The 22,500-nt window shown below is 44.1% G+C and overlaps 1 protein-coding gene across 11 annotated transcripts in view; it reads left to right on the top strand.

The window, feature by feature from the left end:
- The first annotated feature begins 8,745 nt into the window (after positions 1–8,745).
- cep112 (centrosomal protein 112) overlaps positions 8,746–22,500 on the top strand; it is a 238,026-nt gene continuing 224,271 nt past the window's right edge. For 5 of the 11 annotated variants that reach the window (XM_017714076.2, XM_037545032.1, XM_037545028.1 and 2 more), the window contains exons 1-3: positions 9,028–9,396; positions 11,838–12,028; positions 12,815–12,966. In XM_017714076.2, the coding sequence (XP_017569565.1) occupies positions 9,297–9,396; positions 11,838–12,028; positions 12,815–12,966 (443 nt within the window). In that variant the 5' untranslated portion in view covers positions 9,028–9,296. Of the gene's footprint in view, positions 8,783–9,026; positions 9,397–11,837; positions 12,029–12,814; positions 12,967–14,386; positions 14,553–22,500 lie in introns of those variants that run through there. The other 6 variants (XR_005131447.1, XM_037545027.1, XM_037545031.1 and 3 more) reach the window with 4 other exon arrangements.

Below are 22,500 nucleotides of genomic sequence, written 5' to 3'. Positions count from 1 at the left end.
AACCTTACAGTGACTGCTTACAACCATGAAAACCTTACAGTGACTATTTACAGCCATGACAACCTTATAGTGACTGCTTACAGCCATGACAACCTTACAGTGACTGCTTACAGCCATGACAACCTTACAGTGACTGTTTACAACCATGACAACCTTACAGTGACTGCTTACAGCCATGACAACATTACAGTGACTGCTTACAGCCATGACAACCTTACAGTGACTGCTTACAGCCATGACAACCTTACAGTGACTGCTTACAGCCATGACAACCTTACAGTGACTGCTTACAACCATGACAACCTTACAGTGACTGCTTACAGCCATGACAACCTTACAGTGACTGCTTACAGCCATGACAACCTTACAGTGACTGTTTACAACCATGACAACCTTACAGTGACTGCTTACAGCCATGACAACATTACAGTGACTGCTTACAGCCATGACAACCTTACAGTGACTGCTTACAGCCATGACAACCTTACAGTTACTGCTTACAGCCATGCCAACCTTACAGTGACTGCTTACAGCCATGACAACCTTACAGTGACTGATTACAGCCATGACAACCTTACAGTGACTGCTTACAGCCATGACAACCTTACAGTGACTGTTTACAGCCATGACAACCTTACAGTGACTGTTTACAGCCATGACAGCCTTACAGTGACTGTTTACAGCCATGACAACCTTACAGTGACTGCTTACAGCCATGACAACCTTACAGTGACTGCTTACAGCCATGACAGCCTTACAGTGACTGTTTACAGCCATGACAACCTTACAGTGACTGTTTACAGCCATGACAACCTTACAGTGACTGCTTACAACCATGACAACCTTACAGTGACTGTTTACAGCCATGACAGCCTTACAGTGACTGTTTACAGCCATGACAACCTTACAGTGACTGTTTACAGCCATGACAAACTTACAGTGACTGCTTACAGCCATGACAACCTTACAGTGACTGTTTACAGCCATGACAACCTTACAGTGACTGTTTACAGCCATGCCAACCTTACAGTGACTGTTTACAGCCATGACAACCTTACTGTGACTGCGTACAGCCATGACAACCTTACAGTGACTGCTTACAACCATGACAACCTTACAGTGACTGTTTACAGCCATGACAACCTTACAGTGACTGTTTACAGCCATGACAACCTTACAGTGACTGCTTACAGCCATGACAACCTTACAGTGACTGCTTACAACCATGACAACCTTACAGTGACTGTTTACAGCCATAACAACCTTACAGTGACTATTTACAGCCATGGCAACCTTATAGTGACTGCTTACAGCCATGACAACCTTACAGTGACTGTTTACAACCATGACAACCTTACAGTGACTGCTTACAGCCATGACAACATTACAGTGACTGCTTACAGCCATGACAACCTTACAGTGACTGCTTACAGCCATGACAACCTTACAGTGACTGCTTACAACCATGACAACCTTACAGTGACTGCTTACAGCCATGACAACCTTACAGTGACTGCTTACAGCCATGACAACCTTACAGTGACTGTTTACAACCATGACAACCTTACAGTGACTGCTTACAGCCATGACAACCTTACAGTGACTGCTTACAGCCATGACAACCTTACAGTGACTGCTTACAGCCATGACAACCTTACAGTGACTGCTTACAGCCATGCCAACCTTACAGTGACTGCTTACAGCCATGACAACCTTACAGTGACTGCTTACAGCCATGACAACCTTACAGTGACTGCTTACAGCCATGACAACCTTACAGTGACTGCTTACAGCCATGACAACCTTACAGTGACTGTTTACAGCCATGACAACCTTACAGTGACTGTTTACAGCCATGACAACCTTACAGTGACTGCTTACAGCCATGACAACCTTACAGTGACTGTTTACAGCCATGACAACCTTACAGTGACTGTTTACAGTCATGACAACCTTACAGTGACTGCTTACAGCCATGACAACCTTACAGTGACTGTTTACAGCCATGACAACCTTACAGTGACTGTTTACAACCATGACAACCTTACAGTGACTTTTTACAGCCATGACAACCTTACAGTGACTGTTTACAGCCATGACAACCTTACAGTGACTGTTTACAACCATGACAACCTTACAGTGACTGTTTACAGCCATGACAGCCTTACAGTGACTGCTTACAACCATGACAACCTTACAGTGACTGTTTACAACCATGACAACCTTACAGTGACTGTTTACAGCCATGACAACCTTACAGTGACTGTTTACAACGATGACAACCTTACAGTGACTGTTTACAACCATGGCAACCTTACAGTGACTGTTTACAACCATGACAACCTTACAGTGACTGTTTACAGCCATGACAACCTTACAGTGACTGTTTACAACCATGACAACCTTACAGTGACTGCTTACAGCCATGACAACCTTACAGTGACTGTTTACAACGATGACAACCTTACAGTGACTGTTTACAACCATGGCAACCTTACAGTGACTGTTTACAGCCATGACAACCTTACAGTGACTGTTTCCAGCCATGACAACCTTACAGTGACTGCTTACAGCGATGACAACCTTACAGTGACTGTTTACAGCCATGACAACCTTACAGTGACTGTTTACAGCCATGACAACCTTACAGTGACTGCTTACAGCCATGTCAACCTTACAGTGACTGTTTACAACGATGACAACCTTACAGTGACTGTTTACAACCATGGCAACCTTACAGTGACTGCTCACAGCCATGACAACCTTACAGTGACTGTTTACAACCATGACAACCTTACAGTGACTGTTTACAGCCATAACAACCTTACAGTGACTATTTACAGCCATGACAACCTTACAGTGACTGCTTACAGCCATGACAACCTTACAGTGACTGCTTACAGCCATGACAACCTTACAGTGACTGTTTACAACCATGACAACCTTACAGTGACTGCTTACAGCCATGACAACCTTACAGTGACTGCTTACAGCCATGACAACCTTACAGTGACTGCTTACAGCCATGACATCCTTACAGTGACTGCTTACAACCATGACAACCTTACAGTGACTGCTTACAGCCAAGACAACATTACAGTGACTGCTTACAGCCATGACAACCTTACAGTGACTGCTTACAGCCATGACAACCTTACAGTGACTGCTTACACCATGACAACCTTACAGTGACTGCTTACAGCCATGACAACCTTACAGTGACTGTTTACAACCATGACAACCTTACAGTGACTGCTTACAGCCATGACAACATTACAGTGACTGTTTACAGTCATGACAACCTTACAGTGACTGTTTACAGCCATGACAACATTACAGTGACTGTTTACAACCATGACAACCTTACAGTGACTGCTTACAGCCATGACAACCTTACAGTGACTGTTTACAACCATGACAACCTTACAGTGACTGCTTACAGCCATGACAACCTTACAGTGACTGTTTACAACCATGACAACCTTACAGTGACTGCTTACAGCCATGACAACCTTACAGTGACTGTTTACAGTCATGACAACCTTACAGTGACTGTTTACAGCCATGACAACCTTACAGTGACTGTTTACAGCCATGACAACGTTACAGTGACTGTTTACAACCATGACAACCTTACAGTGACTGTTTACAGCCATGACAGCCTTACAGTGACTGCTTACAACCATGACAACCTTACAGTGACTGTTTACAACCATGACAACCTTACAGTGACTGTTTACAGCCATGACAACCTTACAGTGACTGTTTACAACGATGACAACCTTACAGTGACTGTTTACAACCATGGCAACCTTACAGTGACTGTTTACAACCATGACAACCTTACAGTGACTGTTTACAGCCATGACAACCTTACAGTGACTGTTTACAACCATGACAACCTTACAGTGACTGCTTACAGCCATGACAACCTTACAGTGACTGTTTACAACGATGACAACCTTACAGTGACTGTTTACAACCATGGCAACCTTACAGTGACTGTTTACAGCCATGACAACCTTACAGTGACTGTTTCCAGCCATGACAACCTTACAGTGACTGTTTACAACCATGACAACCTTACAGTGACTGCTTACAGCCATGACAACCTTACAGTGACTGTTTACAACGATGACAACCTTACAGTGACTGTTTACAACCATGGCAACCTTACAGTGACTGTTTACAGCCATGACAACCTTACAGTGACTGTTTCCAGCCATGACAACCTTACAGTGACTGCTTACAGCGATGACAACCTTACAGTGACTGTTTACAGCCATGACAACCTTACAGTGACTGTTTACAGCCATGACAACCTTACAGTGACTGCTTACAGCCATGTCAACCTTACAGTGACTGTTTACAACGATGACAACCTTACAGTGACTGTTTACAACCATGGCAACCTTACAGTGACTGCTCACAGCCATGACAACCTTACAGTGACTGTTTACAACCATGACAACCTTACAGTGACTGTTTACAGCCATAACAACCTTACAGTGACTATTTACAGCCATGACAACCTTACAGTGACTGCTTACAGCCATGACAACCTTACAGTGACTGCTTACAGCCATGACAACCTTACAGTGACTGTTTACAACCATGACAACCTTACAGTGACTGCTTACAGCCATGACAACCTTACAGTGACTATTTACAGCCATGACAACCTTACAGTGACTGCTTACAGCCATGACATCCTTACAGTGACTGCTTACAACCATGACAACCTTACAGTGACTGCTTACAGCCAAGACAACATTACAGTGACTGCTTACAGCCATGACAACCTTACAGTGACTGCTTACAGCCATGACAACCTTACAGTGACTGCTTACAACCATGACAACCTTACAGTGACTGCTTACAGCCATGACAACCTTACAGTGACTGTTTACAACCATGACAACCTTACAGTGACTGCTTACAGCCATGACAACATTACAGTGACTGTTTACAGTCATGACAACCTTACAGTGACTGTTTACAGCCATGACAACATTACAGTGACTGTTTACAACCATGACAACCTTACAGTGACTGCTTACAGCCATGACAACCTTACAGTGACTGTTTACAACCATGACAACCTTACAGTGACTGCTTACAGCCATGACAACCTTACAGTGACTGTTTACAACCATGACAACCTTACAGTGACTGCTTACAGCCATGACAACCTTACAGTGACTGTTTACAGCCATGACAACCTTACAGTGACTGTTTACAGCCATGACAACCTTACAGTGACTGTTTACAGCCATGACAACGTTACAGTGACTGTTTACAACCATGACAACCTTACAGTGACTGTTTACAGCCATGACAGCCTTACAGTGACTGCTTACAACCATGACAACCTTACAGTGACTGTTTACAACCATGACAACCTTACAGTGACTGTTTACAGCCATGACAACCTTACAGTGACTGTTTACAACGATGACAACCTTACAGTGACTGTTTACAACCATGGCAACCTTACAGTGACTGTTTACAACCATGACAACCTTACAGTGACTGTTTACAGCCATGACAACCTTACAGTGACTGTTTACAACCATGACAACCTTACAGTGACTGCTTACAGCCATGACAACCTTACAGTGACTGTTTACAACGATGACAACCTTACAGTGACTGTTTACAACCATGGCAACCTTACAGTGACTGTTTACAGCCATGACAACCTTACAGTGACTGTTTCCAGCCATGACAACCTTACAGTGACTGCTTACAACCATGACAACCTTACAGTGACTGTTTACAGCCATGACCGCCTTACAGTGACTGCTTACAACCATGACAACCTTACAGTGACTGTTTACAACCATGACAACCTTACAGTGACTGTTTACAGCCATGACAACCTTACAGTGACTGCTTACAACCATGACAACCTTACAGTGACTGTTTACAGCCATAACAACCTTACAGTGACTATTTACAGCCATGACAACCTTACAGTGACTGTTTACAACCATGACAACCTTACAGTGACTGCTTACAGCCATGACAACCTTACAGTGACTGCTTACAACCATGACCACCTTACAGTGACTGTTTACAGCCATAACAACCTTACAGTGACTATTTACAGCCATGACAACCTTATAGTGACTGCTTACAGCCATGACAACCTTACAGTGACTGCTTACAGCCATGACAACCTTACAGTGACTGTTTACAACCATGACAACCTTACAGTGACTGCTTACAGCCATGACAACCTTACAGTGACTATTTACAGCCATGACAACCTTACAGTGACTGCTTACAGCCATGACAACCTTACAGTGACTGCTTACAGCCATGACAACCTTACAGTGACTGCTTACAGCCATGACAACATTACAGTGACTGCTTACAGCCATGACAACCTTACAGTGACTGCTTACAACCATGACAACCTTACAGTGACTGCTTACAGCCATGACAACCTTACAGTGACTGCTTACAGCCATGACAACCTTACAGTGACTGTTTACAACCATGGCAACCTTACAGTGACTGTTTACAACCATGACAACCTTACAGTGACTGTTTACAGCCATGATAACCTTACAGTGACTGTTTACAGCCATGACAACCTTACAGTGACTGTTTACAACCATGACAACATTACAGTGACTGCTTACAGCCATGACAACCTTACAGTGACTGTTTACAACGATGACAACCTTACAGTGACTGTTTACAACCATGGCAACCTTACAGTGACTGTTTACAGCCATGACAACCTTACAGTGACTGTTTCCAGCCATGACAACCTTACAGTGACTGCTTACAACCATGACAACCTTACAGTGACTGTTTACAGCCATGACAACCTTACAGTGACTGTTTACAGCCATGACAACCTTACAGTGACTGCTTACAGCCATGTCAACCTTACAGTGACTGTTTACAAGGATGACAACCTTACAGTGACTGTTTACAACCATGGCAACCTTACAGTGACTGCTTACAGCCATGACAACCTTACAGTGACTGTTTACAGCCATGACAACCTTACAGTGACTGTTTACAGCCATGACAACCTTACAGTGACTGCTTACAACCATGACAACCTTACAGTGATTGTTTACAGCCATGACAACCTTACAGTGACTGTTTACAGCCATGACAACCTTACAGTGACTGCTTACAGCCATGTCAACCTTACAGTGACTGCTTACAGCCATGACAACCTTACAGTGACTGCTTACAACCATGACAACCTTACAGTGACTGCTTACAGCCATGACAACCTTACAGTGACTGCTTACAACCATGACAACCTTACAGTGACTGCAGTGAACCCAGCCCTGCACCATAACCTGATAATGAATGCTTCACTAGTGGCGGTCTACAATTCTGACGCATGTCATTGTGGACGCAGTCTATATAGACTAACTCTGTTAAACTTTTTACAAAACGTTTAAAGTCTAGGAGACACCCCGGGCTGATTATGGACTATGACAAGCAAAGACCTTTTGAAAAACTACAAGTAAACATCAGAAAAACATCCGCAGGCCAGACAGCGTTACTGCTAAAAGGCTGAATGTAGACGATCAGCGCATTTCAATGGTCGCGTGACGTCATGCATAATGTAGTTCGAGACCGTTGGTGGACCAATAAAACAAACAAATAAATGAATAAAATGCAGTGCAGCGCTGCTTACGGCAAAAGACGACAAACTTAATATTAAATTGTTGTTTTAGGCTTTAATACGCTGTAACACACCTGGCTTTGATCTACGGCTACGACCTTTTTCTTATCACAAGTGTATCAAAAAACGAACAAAAGCTTCAAAACACTTCACTTCTGAGTTTTGTTCATAAAAATATCAAACCAAACACAATAAAATGTGGTTTATTTCTTTAAATCTTCTTTTTGTCTTTATTTTAATTAGTATTTTAGTGTATTTTATCTACTGTATTTATTATTTTTTCTGTTTATCTGCTTCTGTTCATCATATTGTAAAAACTAACCGCTACTGCTGCCTTTGAGTCACTGCTCCCCAACTGTGATAAATTAAATACCCGCACATACGCCTGTTTGTTTGTTTGTTTGTTTGTTTGTTTGTTTGTTTTCCGTGTTTACAGCAGAGCCCTCAGAATCCTCTCTGGACCAATCCGGGAGCAGCTCGCTCCCCGCGCGAAGTTGGCGCTGTACGGTTGCTAGGAGACCTAACGGCTGTCTAAAGCGGAATGAAGCAAGAAACCATAGGAGGCAAATAAAGCAACACTTTTCAAACCTAAAGCCCCGAAGTCATCCGTCACGGTCAATCCTGGCGCTAGATTACCATCCACTCCCCATTCCCCTGCTCTCGTTTTCCAAGATGAGCGCTGAACACTGTTTATAAAACTGTTATAGAAAGGTAGTGCTCCGTTTCTTCGCCAGACTGCGTCATATATGCATTATTTATGTTTGTGCTGTTGAAATATTTTTCCTTCGCTCTTTAGCGGCGACAACGTTCATACGACACCTGCTCTGTACAGTAGGTCATGTTTAATATTTATCACAGCCACTGCCACTTTACTGTATCCGTGGCCATATTGCAAATCTCCCTTTTTTATGTTTATTCTTTTGCTTAAATTGTTGCAACTGTAATAATAAAGCGTTCTGATTCTGATTCTGAGTCCGAGACTTTTATTTTATACAGTGTTGCCACGCCGCCCTGTTTGAAACAGCACACTGCATTTGACTTCGCCGGACCTTTATTTTGAAAAAGGTTTGGTGCCCCGATTTATAAACAAGTCGGCGTTTGTCAGGTGCGCTCGGTTCGGTACGAATAAACACCTCTAAACTAAGAATTTATAGCTCGTTTATAGTGGCGGTTTGGTGTAAATTTGCGGGTTTGGCTTTATTTGGGTTATTTAGGTCGCTGTCAGGAGCCGCCGAGCTGTTAGCGCGTGTAGCTAACAGCTCTACGTTCATTTCAGCGGATTTCAAAATACAGGAGCTACTTTAAGCTGTAAAGCCGCCAAACTCCTCCTGACTCAACTAAAGTCTGTTCCCGAGTCAGATGTGCCGTTTAGGACTACAACTAGCTGAGCTTGAACTACAGCAAGGCCGAAGTCGGCTTGCTTCTTGTTCAGAATTTTCCGTTCCACCTTAAATGGTGGAACTATTTGGTGGAATGGTAAACTATTTAAGGTGGAACGGAAAACTCTGCTTCAGCTTCGTCTGTTGCTGATGTTAGATCATATGTGGCTGCTTTCTGTTTCACCCTGGCTGATTTTAAGCGTGTGTAGGACGTTTTGAACGATGTTCTGCTCTTCCCCGATTTTCAGGGCATCATGAGTAACGGCGAGGGCTCTTTGGAGAGACTGGACTCCGAGTTTGATCACTGTCTAGTTGACATGAAGCCGTACGTTCTCAAGCTTCCCCATAAGACAGGTTAGTTCTGCTGGAAGACTGTTTGAGGTTGGTTCTGTAAAGCCCATCATCACTTGAAGAGCTTGGTCTGCACACCATAACCATGCTTTTAACAGAACATAATGGAATGGGTCAGTGCTGGACAGTAACTGAGTAACTGAGTAAATGTAATTGGTTTCTGTACTTTAGTATTTTTGGTGTATCTGTACTGAAGTTTCTCCGTTCTGGGCGACTTTTTCCTTTCACTCCACTACATTTCAGAGTCTAATATCCGACTTTTTCCTCCTACATTTTGAGAAATCTGTCGCTCCTTTTGGTTTCTGTGTGTATAAAAACGTAACATGTCAAAACGAAAGAAGCGCAAAGCCAGAGCACCAATCAGGGCCCAGCGGTCACTTTGTTTAGAGCTGGTTTTGACCTGTTGGTCATACCGACCCAGTGCAGCACGCGGTTCAACGTCAGCGCAGCAGCGTAAAACTTTGGGAGAGTCTGTTCAACATAAATGATGAACTAACCTAACTTTGTGTAAATAGAGCTCAATATAGAAATATGTCCACATATGCAGTCGAGACTGACGCGGCTTTTTTCTGAATTTCTACAAACACCATTTCATTTTATAGTAAATGAGTTTGGGCTGGTTTATGTTTATGAACAGACGCCTACAGATCAACATAGTAAAGGAGCTCATCTGTGATCCTGAGTTTAAAGCCAGTTTTTATTCAACTTAAACTTGGAACTAAGTTGTAAATAAATCTGAAACTGAAACTTTGCTTGTGTGTAAAAAGTGATTTCAGAGCCACTCGGTTCTCCCTGATGGAAACTGTTTACCTTCAGTGTTTTGTGCTTCTGATCATTTTAATAGACGTCAGCGTCACTAATTAATGACGTTCTATTAAAAGACTGGTTTACCAAGAGAGACGCTGGAGGACTTTCACCTGAAATGAGTTCATGAAGCCAGTCTGGTTATAAAAATGATAACAGGACATCAGAGCCAGAATTCCTCTTTTAGTACTTTTACTTTATACTTAAGTACATTTGAAGGTAAATACTTTAGTACTTTTACTCCAGTGGAGGTCTAAAGGGAGGAACTTCTACTTTTACTGGAGGAATATTTTACCTTGGGGGTCTCGACTTTAAACTCAAGTACAGGGTTTGTGTACTTTGTCCACCACTGGTCAGTTATAATGGCTGAACCTCAGATTGCTCCCTGCTTTCCATGGACTGCAGATTGTAAGTAATGAATGAACAGCTTCTACACCCAAGTCGTCTGTTATGTGTTTAAAACAAAGTCTTTTATATTCAGGCATACTTTGTTAGCCCCCCTTTTACCTTGTTCTTTAGTGGTCAGGGCCCCCACAGAGCTGGTGTTATATGGGTGGTGGGTCATTCTCAGCACTGCAGTAACACTGACGTTTTGGTGGTGTGTTAATGTGTGTTGTGCTGGTACGAGTGGATCAGACACAGCAGTGCTGCTGGAGTTTTTAAACACCTTGGTGTCGCTGCTGGCCTGAGAATAGCCCACCAACCAAAAAAAACGTCCAGGTGAAGAGGGGTGGGATGTATAATAAGTGACCTAAAAGCATTTATGGCACTTTGTGTCAGAAATTTTAGTTTGTTTACGAGCTCCCCAAATTCACAGAATTTCAAACAGTCGTTCAAACAATCTATCCAACAATTAATGAATGTTGAGTTCTGCTGACTAGAACAGAGGAACTGGTTAGCATTACCCAAGACGGCATACAAACAGCTCTGCTCACCACAGACCTTCTCTGATTCAGGTTAATTCGGTTGGCATGGCCACAACAAAGATGACAGATCGGTGACATTCAGCTCGTTTGTTTTTGTGTAGAGCTGAATCTCTAAAAGCAGCTGACCCTTATTAGTCCCACAACAGGGAAATTTCACCTCCGCGTTTAACCCCAGTAAAACACCACACACACACACACACTCTAGGGGGCATTGAGCACACTTACCAGGAGCGGTAGGCAGCCCTCTCCGCAGCGCCCGGGGAGCAGTTGCTCGAGGGCAGTTCACGTACTTCCAGCTCTGGGGATCGAACCGGCAACCTTCCGGGCCAGGTCCCTGACCTCCAGCCCACGACTGCCCCCGGAGTGACGGCTAGCTGCTGGGTTAAGTGTGGCTGTCGGCACAGCGCCGCAGTTGAAAGGAGTTTGGCTGTTAGTCGTTTGACGTGTCAGAATTTTTAATTGCCATGCTTTTAAACTTCTAGAGCCAAAAAGAAGTCAGATTTTGTTTCAGGTTCACTTAAAATGATGCGTTTAAGCAAGTCAAACCACAGCTTCTACCTTATTGCATAAACATTAAAGAAGTCGCCATAAAAGTTTTCATATTAAAAATGACTGAAAGTGAAATTGGCTGAGAAAAAGCATGAAGTGAGACCGTTTACTGAAGTGCTTGTAGTTCTTGTTATTTGAATACTAAGCTGTTGTCCTCAAAACTAGAGCGTCAGCGGTGTGCCCTGTGGATTAAGAAGCTCTGTGATCCCGTGTCTTCTGGCTCTGGCCTGACGGGGAAGAAGAATCGCAACGCATACACCAGGCTCCTGCTGGTCATGCTGAAGAGAGGAGTCCTCGAGGGCCCGTTTACACACAAGCCTGAACCAGGCAGCCTGAAGACTTTACCCGCGTACATGGTAAATTCTTCCAGACCCTTCTGCCTTACTTCTATCTGTTCTTTAAAAACTGCACTACTGTTCAACAAGCCAGTTTAATCGCAGTATAAAGCGATCTAATATTAAATATTCACCTTATTTACTAAATAAAAGCAAAAAACGATGAATACCACAGGCTATACACTCACCGGTCACTTTATTAGGTACAATGTTCAGTTGCTTGTTAACACAAATAGCTGATCAGCCAATCACACGGCCACAACTCACTGCATTTAGGCATGTAGAGGTGGTCAAGACGACTTGCTGAAGTGCAGACCGAGCATCAGAACGGGGAAGAAAGGGGATTTAAGGGGCTTTGAACGTGGCGTGGTTGTTGGTGCCAGACGGGCTGGTCTGAGTATTTCAGAAACTGCTGATCTGCTGGGATTTTCACACACAACCATCTCTAGGGTTTACAGAGAACGGTCCGAAAAAGAGGAAATATCCAGTGAGCGGTCAGCTGTGTGGACGAAAATGCCTTGTTGATGTGAGAGGTCAGAGGAGAATGGGCAGACTGGTTCCAGATGATAGAAAGACAACAGGAACTCAAATAACCAACCTGGAACGTTTCCAACACCTTGTTGAAAGTCTGCCATGAAGAATTAAGACTTTCTAAAGTTCTGAAGGCAAAAGGGGGTCCAGCCTTTTACTAGCAAGGTACCTAATAAAGTGGCCAGTGAGTGTATGGTTCTGGTCAAAGCATTTCATTGGGTGTTATGAAGGCTTTGCTTGTGACCGTTGTCAAATTTGGGTCATTTGCCTCAACAGTCCATCTACTTTGATGAACCACTGGTGGCTAGGCCTCGGGGACAGAGCTCTGCCATGCTGCCAGACTGGGTGTCTGGGGAGTTGGGTCATGCAGATGACACATGGTCCAGTTTACTGAAAGATTCCTCCTCACCCCTGCCAAACTCACACAGGTAGGACACTTGATCAGTTTAAGAGAATGTAAGTGAATTAGAGCAGGATTGAACAATTTGAATTATTCAGTTTTTGGTCTTTGGAATTGAATTCTTTGTTTAGTAGTCGATTCAGATTTTTAAATTATTTTTATTTAAAAAAAAAAGCCAGAAAATTGCCGTCAGAACTGCAGTGTTTCATCAGCAAAGGCCTTTAAAAAGAAGTTATTGTTAAAACGTGAAGAATTATGTTCCGAAAGACCCTGCAGACCAGGGAGTTTTCTCTTTTGCTGGAATTGAGTTTTACACTGATGTAGAAATATCAGTGCTATGATTAATGCCACGTTTAGTAAGGAAATAAAAATGCCTTTCCTTATACCTCAGCTGTTATTCTTTATCCCGTATACCGCAGTTCTTATTTGTTGTAGTAACTCATTGTATCCCAAGTTGTTACCAATGTGAATATATATGGCTTTTTGGAAGGAAAGTCTACATAAAACATATTAATTATCACTGGTTTGGTTCATATATCATAAATTATTGCCCACTTTCTTCATGGCTGTTGAATATAAAAGAGTGGGGATGTCTCCAGGAGAATGTGTGTGTGTGTGTGTGTGTGTGTGTAGGACTACGTTAAATGATAAGACGATGGGAAAGTGCTCAGTGGAAGATTTGTGATGAGAGGTCATCACACCGTGAAGACGTGACGAGTTTCTTCTTGATAGGCTATGTGCTGCATCGCATATGAACAGATGTCTGGTGTAACAACAGCGTGAAGCACCTGCGAACGTTTGTCTAGGGTTATGCATATCAGTGGTCATATTAGTGGTTATGGTATGGCCGGGGGCAGTCATGGGCTGGAGGTTAGGGAGCTGGCCCTGTGACCGGAAGGTCGCCGGTTCGATCCCCAGGGCCGACAGTTCATGACTGAGGTGTCCTTGAGCAAGACACCTAACCCCGTGGATAGGGCTGCCCACCGCTCTGGGCAAGAGTGTTCACTGCCCCCTAGTGTGTGTGTGTGTGTGTGTGTGTGTGTGTGTGTGTGTGTGTGTTCACTAGTGTGTATGTGGTGTTTCACTTCACGGATGGGTTAAATGCAGAGGTGGAATTTCCCCGGTCGTGGGATCAAAAAAAAAAGTATCACTTAATAATTTAGTAATTTGATGTTCCAGTGTCTGTGAGGTGTAGGGCACTAGTGAGCAGCTGGGAGCAGATCACATGTACAGCAGGTTAAGACTGTAACAGGGTCTCACGGGGAAGGTCGTTTTTATTAATAGTTTTGGGAAAAGCATGGATTTGAAGCAGGAAGGGGCATGTGGGGGGGGGGTGTTAGTGAGAAAGTCCCGGAGAGTACCGACGGCTTGCAGGATGTTAAGAGTAGTCGGGTACTGCTCCTTCATGAATGCCGTCGACAACAAAGAAAGAAGAGATTAGTCACTCTGAGTGGGGAAGTTTAGCAGCTGACCCTTCTGTGGCAGTGATGACGTTTATCTGGACGCTGCCTGTCCTCGAGGGAGTGCGAATTGAAGATGTCCAGCTTTCCAGATGTCCAGCCGTTAGAGGAACTCAGATATTTTGACGTGAGGGGGGGAATGCGTCATGATGTTGTAAGTGTTGTTTTTCTTTTGTCTTTCTTTCTTTTATTTATTTGTTTGTTTGTTTGTTTGTTTATGTTGTTTTTTAAACGTACAGGTGTATTACGTAGGGCATCCGATGTCTAGTGTTGTCTATAGTGGCTTATAGTTTTTTCCAACTGTTAACATTGCTGGCCGGTTATTTTTGCTTTGTCTTGGTATGGTTTATAAATGGTCTATGAATAAAATTAACCATTTCTTAGTGTGGTTTAAGAATAAAACTAATGAGCCAGGCTGAGATATTAGAAATAAGAATAAAGTGGACATAACACTCTTGCCAAAGCATTTTGGTGGACCCGGAACCGTCTACACATACATAGCAAACAGGATCATAAATGACAGGGATGCACTTCAGCCTCTGAGAAAAAGGGTTAGTTATTTTAATGATTAAGATCATAAGCAGTGATTAAAAACACCAGTCAGTGCACGTGTTCAAACCGCTTGCAGATCAGCAGTGAAGTCGGTTTCTATGAGCGACGTCAGACGAGCGGGTTTATCATCTTTATTCGTCCTGAGTATCAAGAACATTGATCAGGAACTCCTACGTTACGCCACCCCCCCAACACTCAAATACCATCTCTAACCTCAAAAAGCGAAAAACATTCGATTGACGGCGCAAAAGTAAAAAGCATATCTAAAAAAATTTTTTAATAATTAATTGCTTTCAAAATCTAGCCGTTCTTAGTTGTTGAGGATGATGGACTGTGCCGTAATCCTAATACCGTTATCGTTTTAATCTGTTTATTTTATGTAAACTGTCTTTATTTATTGTCAGCTCAGTTTTGTCCTCTGAAAGCAGGTTTTATGATGTATAAATGATATCATAAAATGCATTTTTATTAATTACGTTGGAGTTCCGGTTTTTTGGCAGTGCATGTCTTGAATTTTGGCTTCAGCTTTGGCCAAGAATTTTTTATTTCGGTGCAACAAGGAACAGCCTATAATCTTGTGTGCCTAATCAGGGCCATTTTCCAGAAACTTCACAGTATATCATGTATGGGGGGAAAAAGGGACATGGACTGCAAGATAGGATTCCTTTTATATTTGCTATATAAACAGAAGCAGTAGCCAGCGGCTTCTCGCAAGTTAACGGTTAATGAATAAAATTAATGAGTCAGTTCAGCTTTTTATGGGAAGGAGACGACCTTGCCCACTTCCAAAGAGCCTCATTAGGCTCATAACAAGTAGCGTTTGATTAATCTGGCCAGTGTTTTCCCATAAACTAACTGACCCCCTTTCTATTGTATGCAGTGGAGGGAGTGCTGCGCTGGGCTTGATTAAACACGTCTCTATTAGAGTCCAGTTTTAACACGTTCTGCGTGTCAGCAGTGTTGTGGATATCGCCTGTGACGACTGGCCATTTAGGAGCTTTAATGATGTGCTGGATGTAATGACTCTGGGTTTTTCATCGCAATTAACGAAGAGCGGGAGGCAATTCTTGGTGGCTGGATATCCGGATTAGCATTAGAAAGCAAGAGAACACAGGAGCCGGCAATATTGGCTCGCTCTACACGCGCTGGGACATTCAGAGGAGAGAAACTGGCTCTTTAATGCATTATTTAATCCGCCTTTTCATCTGAGTTTGCGGTCGGCGTTTGCTTGTTGTCGGACGAGTGTTTCTGGGAAGAGGTCGCTCTGTGGAGTTTCATAGGGAATCTTCCAAGTCCCTGTTTTAGCCCATAATCACTGGCCCGTTTTTCAGTTTGTGTGTGTGAGAGAAGTAATAAAAATGTGGTTCCACGCATCTTAAGCTGGTGCTTTAGGCCAAGACTCGGTGTTCTGCTGTGAAACGTTTGCCGGAATGCAGTTCCCTGGCACGTTTATAACATCTTTCACTCCCCCACCTCATTGAACCCATTAACTTTTGTTGGCAGCCTCTCCAGTTTCCAATTGCTCCGCGTGTAGTGCTGCGTAGGGCTTTACAATGCAAGCATTACATTTGCACGTGCTCAAAAAGGGTAAAATCGCCGGCGCAAGCGACGTCTCACACCCAGTTAAGGCTCACTGAAGGGCCCGTTTCGCAAAAATATGGAATATTTGATTATATGGAAACATTTTCACGACATACCTGTTATTTCTTAGTTCATAGACCTCATATATGTAAGTGTAAGTGTTTTTTAATCCCTCAAATGGAGAAATTCCACCTCCACATTTAACCCATCCATGAAGTGAAACACCACATACACACTAGTGAATACACACACACTAGGGGGCAGTGAGCACACTTGCCCGGAGCGGTGGGCAGCCCTATCCACAGCGCCCAGGGAGCAGTTGGGGGTTAGGTGTCCTGCTCAAGGGCACCTCAGTCATGCACTGTCAGCCGATGGGATCGAACTGGCGACCTTCCGGTCTGCTGGTTCCCTGACCTCCAGCCCACGACTGCCCCCCTATTTGACCTTGCATTATGCACAAGGTTATGGTCGGCTTTCGTTCATGCTTAGACTCATTATCATGATGGAAATTTGAGGTCCGGCTGGGGTTGTCGGGAGGATTTTTCTCAGTTAGCCAGTGGTAAGAGACCATCCTTTTCAAGTTTGTTATTCAGTTCGGTGGGCAGCCCTATCCACAGCGGCCAGGGAGCAGTTGGGGGTTAGGTGTCTTGCTCAAGGGCACCTCAGTCATGGACTGTCAGCCGATGGGATCGAACCGGCGACCTTCTGGTCACAGGGCCGGTTCCCCTGAGCATTTCACATCAAACCGCTCCGAAAGACTGATTTCATCCCGGTGTTTTAATTACAAATAAATTTGGAAAAATCTGGAAAATCAGCCCACCTAGCTTACTTTTGCTGTATTATATGCCTCCTTTGCTTCGTCAGCACCCACTGTCTTGCTCAAGGACACCTCAGTCATGGACTGTCGGTGCTGGGGATCGAACCGGCGACCTTCCGGTCACAGGGCCAGTTCCCTGACCTCCAGCCCACGACTGGAAACTAAACCGCAAAAACAGCTTGTTTTTGTTCACTTTTTAATCGGGTCACAGAAACCACCACATTTACACACGTCCACCTTTCCACCTCACTCATGTACGCTAAAGGGAATGTGTTTTAGCCCAGACTCCTTTTTGAAGGAGACGCGGTACCTGGCTGACAATCGGAGCCGAACTCATTTATACAACGGTCTTAAGAGGACAGTAACAGAAGCAGCCTGTCTATTTCTAACGGATAAAGAGAAGTTGAAACATGGTCATGTAAAAAGAATTGAGTTCACAAAAAAAGGGATTCTAGGGCTAAAAGTACAAGGAAATATGTTGGAACACCTTTAGTAGGTGTTCCCTTCAGAATAAAATCTAAAACTCTCCGTGCCGTTCAGCCGGTATGGTACGATACATATGATTCTCACTGTGATGAACTGGTGGCATAAACACATTTTCAAGGTTTGGTTTGGTTTGGTAACACAATCAGCCCCAAAAATCAACAGCTGCTACAGTTTATAGGAGATTTAAGCAAAAACGCTCAGTCATTTGAGTGTCTGCATGCATAACACAGGTCCATCTACCTTCCCTTCCATTGTACTCAGCTGCCTAGTTTTGATCAGTGCAGTGTTTCTCACACATGGTGCCCCCTAGTGTACATTGAGTACATTGAGTACATACAGCTGCCCACATGGATTGTGTTCAGTTTCCGTTTCAGTCCGTTTTAACTTCCAAACAGAAAATTCAGTGTAAATTCTAATATATTTAATTATTCAAAAAGGGCGCAAAGTGTCATTGATGCATAGCGTCACTCTTTTCCGTGACCTAAACCTTTACTTCATGAGGTGCTTCACATCTAAACACTAAAAGCAGGTAAGGTTCAATATTCATTCATTTGAGGACTATAGCCAAATAAGGAAACGAAAGGTTTGAGGTGTTCTGATACCCGTAGATTCAGATAACCTCTCCCAGCCTTCACGAATTGCTTTCCGGATTTGTGGGAAAAGAAGTCTCCATGAATGGTGGCAAACAATGCTACAGTTTCAGATTTCGATGCACTATTTTGAGCAATTTTTGTTTTTATTTTTGGTGTTTTTGCATTGAAACTTTGACAATATACTTTAGTAGTTATTCTGCCTCACATTGGGGGTCTTTGATGCTAACTTTTTAATGTAAACTGGGAAATATTAAACTGGAAACAACTTTAAGCAGTTAAAGTGGAATTCCAACAATTAAGTTGTTAAAAAAATTAAGTTTTTTGACTTCTCCAGCGCATTTAACACCGTCTGGCCCGCTCTTCTGGGCGATAAGCTCACAGTGATGCAGGTAGATGCCCCCCTTGTGTCCTGGATTGTTGACTATCTGACCGGCAGACCACAGTATGTACGCCTGCAGCACTGTGTGTCGGACAGAGTGGTCAGCAACACTGGAGTTCCACAAGGTACTGTCCTCTCTCCCTTCCTCTTCACCCTCTACACCACGGACTTCAGCTACTGCACAGAGACTTGCCACCTTCAGAAGTTTTCTGATGACTCTGCAATAGTTGGATGTATCAGCAAGGGTGATGAGGATGAGTTCAGGGCAACGGTGAAGGACTTTGTCGCATGGTGCGAGCGGAACCACCTGCAGCTCAATGTGACAAAGACAAAGGAACTGGTGGTGGACCTGAGGAGGGGCAAGGTACCGGTGACCCCTGTGTCCATCAGCGGGGTCAGTGTGGACACTGTGGAGGATTACAAATATCTGGGTGTGTATATTGACAATAAACTGGACTGGGCTAAGAACACTGATGCCCTCTACAGGAAGGGCCAAAGCCGTCTCTATTTTCTGAGGCGCCTGAGGTCCTTCAACATCTGCCTGACTATGCTCAGGATCTTCTATGAGTCTGTGGTGGCGAGTGCTATCCTCTATGCTGTTGCATGCTGGGGAAGCAGGCTGAGGGTGGCAGATGCCAACAGACTCAACAAATTGATCCGCAAGGCCGGTAATGTTGTGGGTGTGGAGCTGGACTCGCTGACGGCCGTGTCGGGGAGGAGGACGCTGTCTAAGCTGCGGGCCATTATGAACAATGGCTCCCACCCACTCTACGATACGGTGATGAGGCACAAGAGCTCATTCAGCTCAAGACTCATCGTACCAAAATGCACCACAGAGCGCCACAGGAAGTCATTCTTACCAGTGGCCATCAAACTCCATAACTCCTCCCTCAGTGTGTGATTCAAAAAACTTCATATGTGCAATAACAACAATTGTGTGTGTAGAGTACTTAAATCTGGTGCACATACATACTGTAAATTCTATATATTGTTTTAAATTATACATACTGTAAATTCTATATATTGTTTTAAATTATACATACTGTAAATTCTATATATTGTTTTAAATTATTAGTAAAGTGTTTATTTTTACATAAATGGCTGCAACTGTAACAACTGCAATTTCCCCCTGGGATCAATAAAGGAATCTGAATCTGAATCTGAATCTAAAAAATAAATAGTATAGTTAAATAGTTAGGAAGCGTTCGCCCCATCATCAGGAAATCATTCAATCCCAGGTGATGCTACAGCCGTCTGTGGCTGGGAGTCCAAGAGAGCAAGAGAGCACAAATGGCCTTGCTCTCCCTGGGTGGGTAGGATGGTCCACCTCCTTCTCCCCCAATCAGCCATCAGCTGGTACCGGTTGGCAGTGATTGAGGTAGTCCTGAGCAGTGGGTGGAATTGGATATGACTAAATTGGGGAGAAAATTGGGGGGAAATAAATAAATAAATAAAAACTAATGGTTAAGATGGTAACAAAGTCATTCAGAGTGGTTTGGTGTGAGATGCTCTGTTCTAGAGAAAGTCAGAATAGGTCACAGTGGTGAAGATACGAACCAGACGTCTGGAACGCTTAACACGGGTGCCAGGCTTCATCCCTCACTGCCTCACTGCCTCACTGAACACACCTAATTTAGCTCATCGTTACTTGACGGTGATCGCTGATCTCCCCAGCTCGTTCACTCGGATAGGCCCCGGGTTGACATGCCTGGTTGCCTGGTTGCCTGGTTGCCTGGTTAGGGTGCAAAATAGCCCCACACAAACTTATTTTTCACAGTTTTACCAACATGACATATACAAGCTAAGAAGGCAGGTGTAGATCCACTCGATAATAGTTAGGTTCCCCTATAAGATTGTCTTTTGTGTTGTCTCTGGTGCATCTTTTGTTTATGAATGGCTTTTTAGGCCTAATTCTTAACTGCAGTGCCCGCATGTACATGTAGTTCTCATTTCAGAATAGTTTATAGACTTTGACTCACCTTTACTGACTGTTCTTTATTATTATTTATTTAAAGACACAAGGGCTCCTAAAAAAAGAGCTAAACTTGTAGCCTCGCTGTGTTAGGCGACCATACTGATGAGCACTTGGATGCTGCTCCTAGGACGAGTAGCTAGGGAAAGACCCTGCGTAATTACAGCCTTTTCAGTTACCCTGTGAGCGCCACTCAGGAAAGATGACGCTCTCAGAACTCCGACAAAATCCTATTAAGCCGGCTGTTATGGCTGCCGCTAAGCCGCAACAAACACAGTACATGGATAACTCAGCAAAGCAGGTGAAAGTACTGTCTTGCCTGTGTGGAGTGAGACGGTTGAAGTGTTTTCTCTCTCTCCTGATCTGCTTGCCTCAAGCTGTTAGCTGCAGACCACTTCAAACGGAGGAGTAATATTCAGTCCAAGCAGGAGGACTTTTTGGACAGAATTCCAACTCCTGTGCACGTCTTACGAAAACCGTACAGCTCGCCTTAGTTCTTGCACTTGAGACCTGGAATCTCCTCTGCCACAGTTCAGTGGTAGGCTGCCTCGAGTTTAGTGCGTCACTTGCCGGAGATGAAAGCATTCCCCATAACCACTCCGTCTCTGAGCCGAGAACCAGAAATCACTAAGTGTTGGTCTGGCCACTCCGTCTCCTTAGATGGTTCAGTAGGCTTCGAAGCCAAAGTCCGGTATTCATCAGCGAGCGAGAGAGCTTGATTGTGAACTACGTGAACCCGCTTTCCACAAGGTAGCGCACCGTTTCAGTAAAGCGTATTGTTCAGTGTTACGCCTCCTTCTGTTTTTACGGTGTTCTTTCTGCTGTGTGTTTTTCATAAGCCAGGCCCTCTTAAACTCTCAGCTATCGTCAGGAAAAACAAGCAGAAAAATGGTGTAAGTAGGTTTTGTTGAGATGCAAAGCAGCCGTTCTATCAGAAGTGCACATTTCAAACTTTAAATCGATCCCACATTTGTGATCGAGTCAGTCCTACCAGGATCTTGCAGGCTTTTTTTGTGATTGGGTTTCTGCTAAAATCTTTAAAATCTCTTGTCTCAGTATTTGCAGCCAGATTTACATATTATTTGTTTGGGTGGGAGAGGTGCAATAAAATTTTCAAAATTTGTAGTCCATCCATCCATCCATCCATCCATCCATCCATCCATCATCTTCTATATCGATATCGATATCCATCTTCCGCTTCTCCAGGGTTCGGGTCGCGGGGGCAGCATCCTAAGCAATGAGGCCCAGACCTCCCTTTCCCCAGCCACTTCCACCAGCTCTCCAAGGGGGATTCCGAGGCGCTCCCAGGCCAGCTGGGCGATATAGTCACGCCAGCGTGTCCTGGGTCTTCCCCGGGGTCTCCTCCCGGGTGGACTTGCCTGTGGCGCCTCCCCATCCTAACCAGACGCCCGAACCACCTCAGCTGGCTCCTCTCGACGTGAAGAAGCAGCGGCTTTACTCCGAGTCCCTCCCGGATGACCGAACTTCTCACCCTATCTCTAAGGGAGAGTCCAGACTTTGCATGTTCTCCCTGTGTCTGTGTGGGTTTCCTCTGGGTTCTCCGGTTTCCCCCCACAGTCCAAAGACGTGCAGTCAGGCCAGTTGGACATGCTAAACTGCTCCTGGGTGTGAGCGAATTTGTCTCTGTCTGCCCTGTGATGGACTGGCGACCTGTCCAGGGTGTATTCTGCCTGATGATCACTGGGATAGCCTCCAGCACCT

This window comes from Pygocentrus nattereri, chromosome 14 (assembly GCF_015220715.1).
Source record: "Pygocentrus nattereri isolate fPygNat1 chromosome 14, fPygNat1.pri, whole genome shotgun sequence".
Taxonomy (NCBI): domain Eukaryota; kingdom Metazoa; phylum Chordata; class Actinopteri; order Characiformes; family Serrasalmidae; genus Pygocentrus; species Pygocentrus nattereri.
The sequence above is the reverse complement of the archived record's forward strand: the minus strand, read 5'-3'. Positions and strand labels throughout refer to the sequence as shown.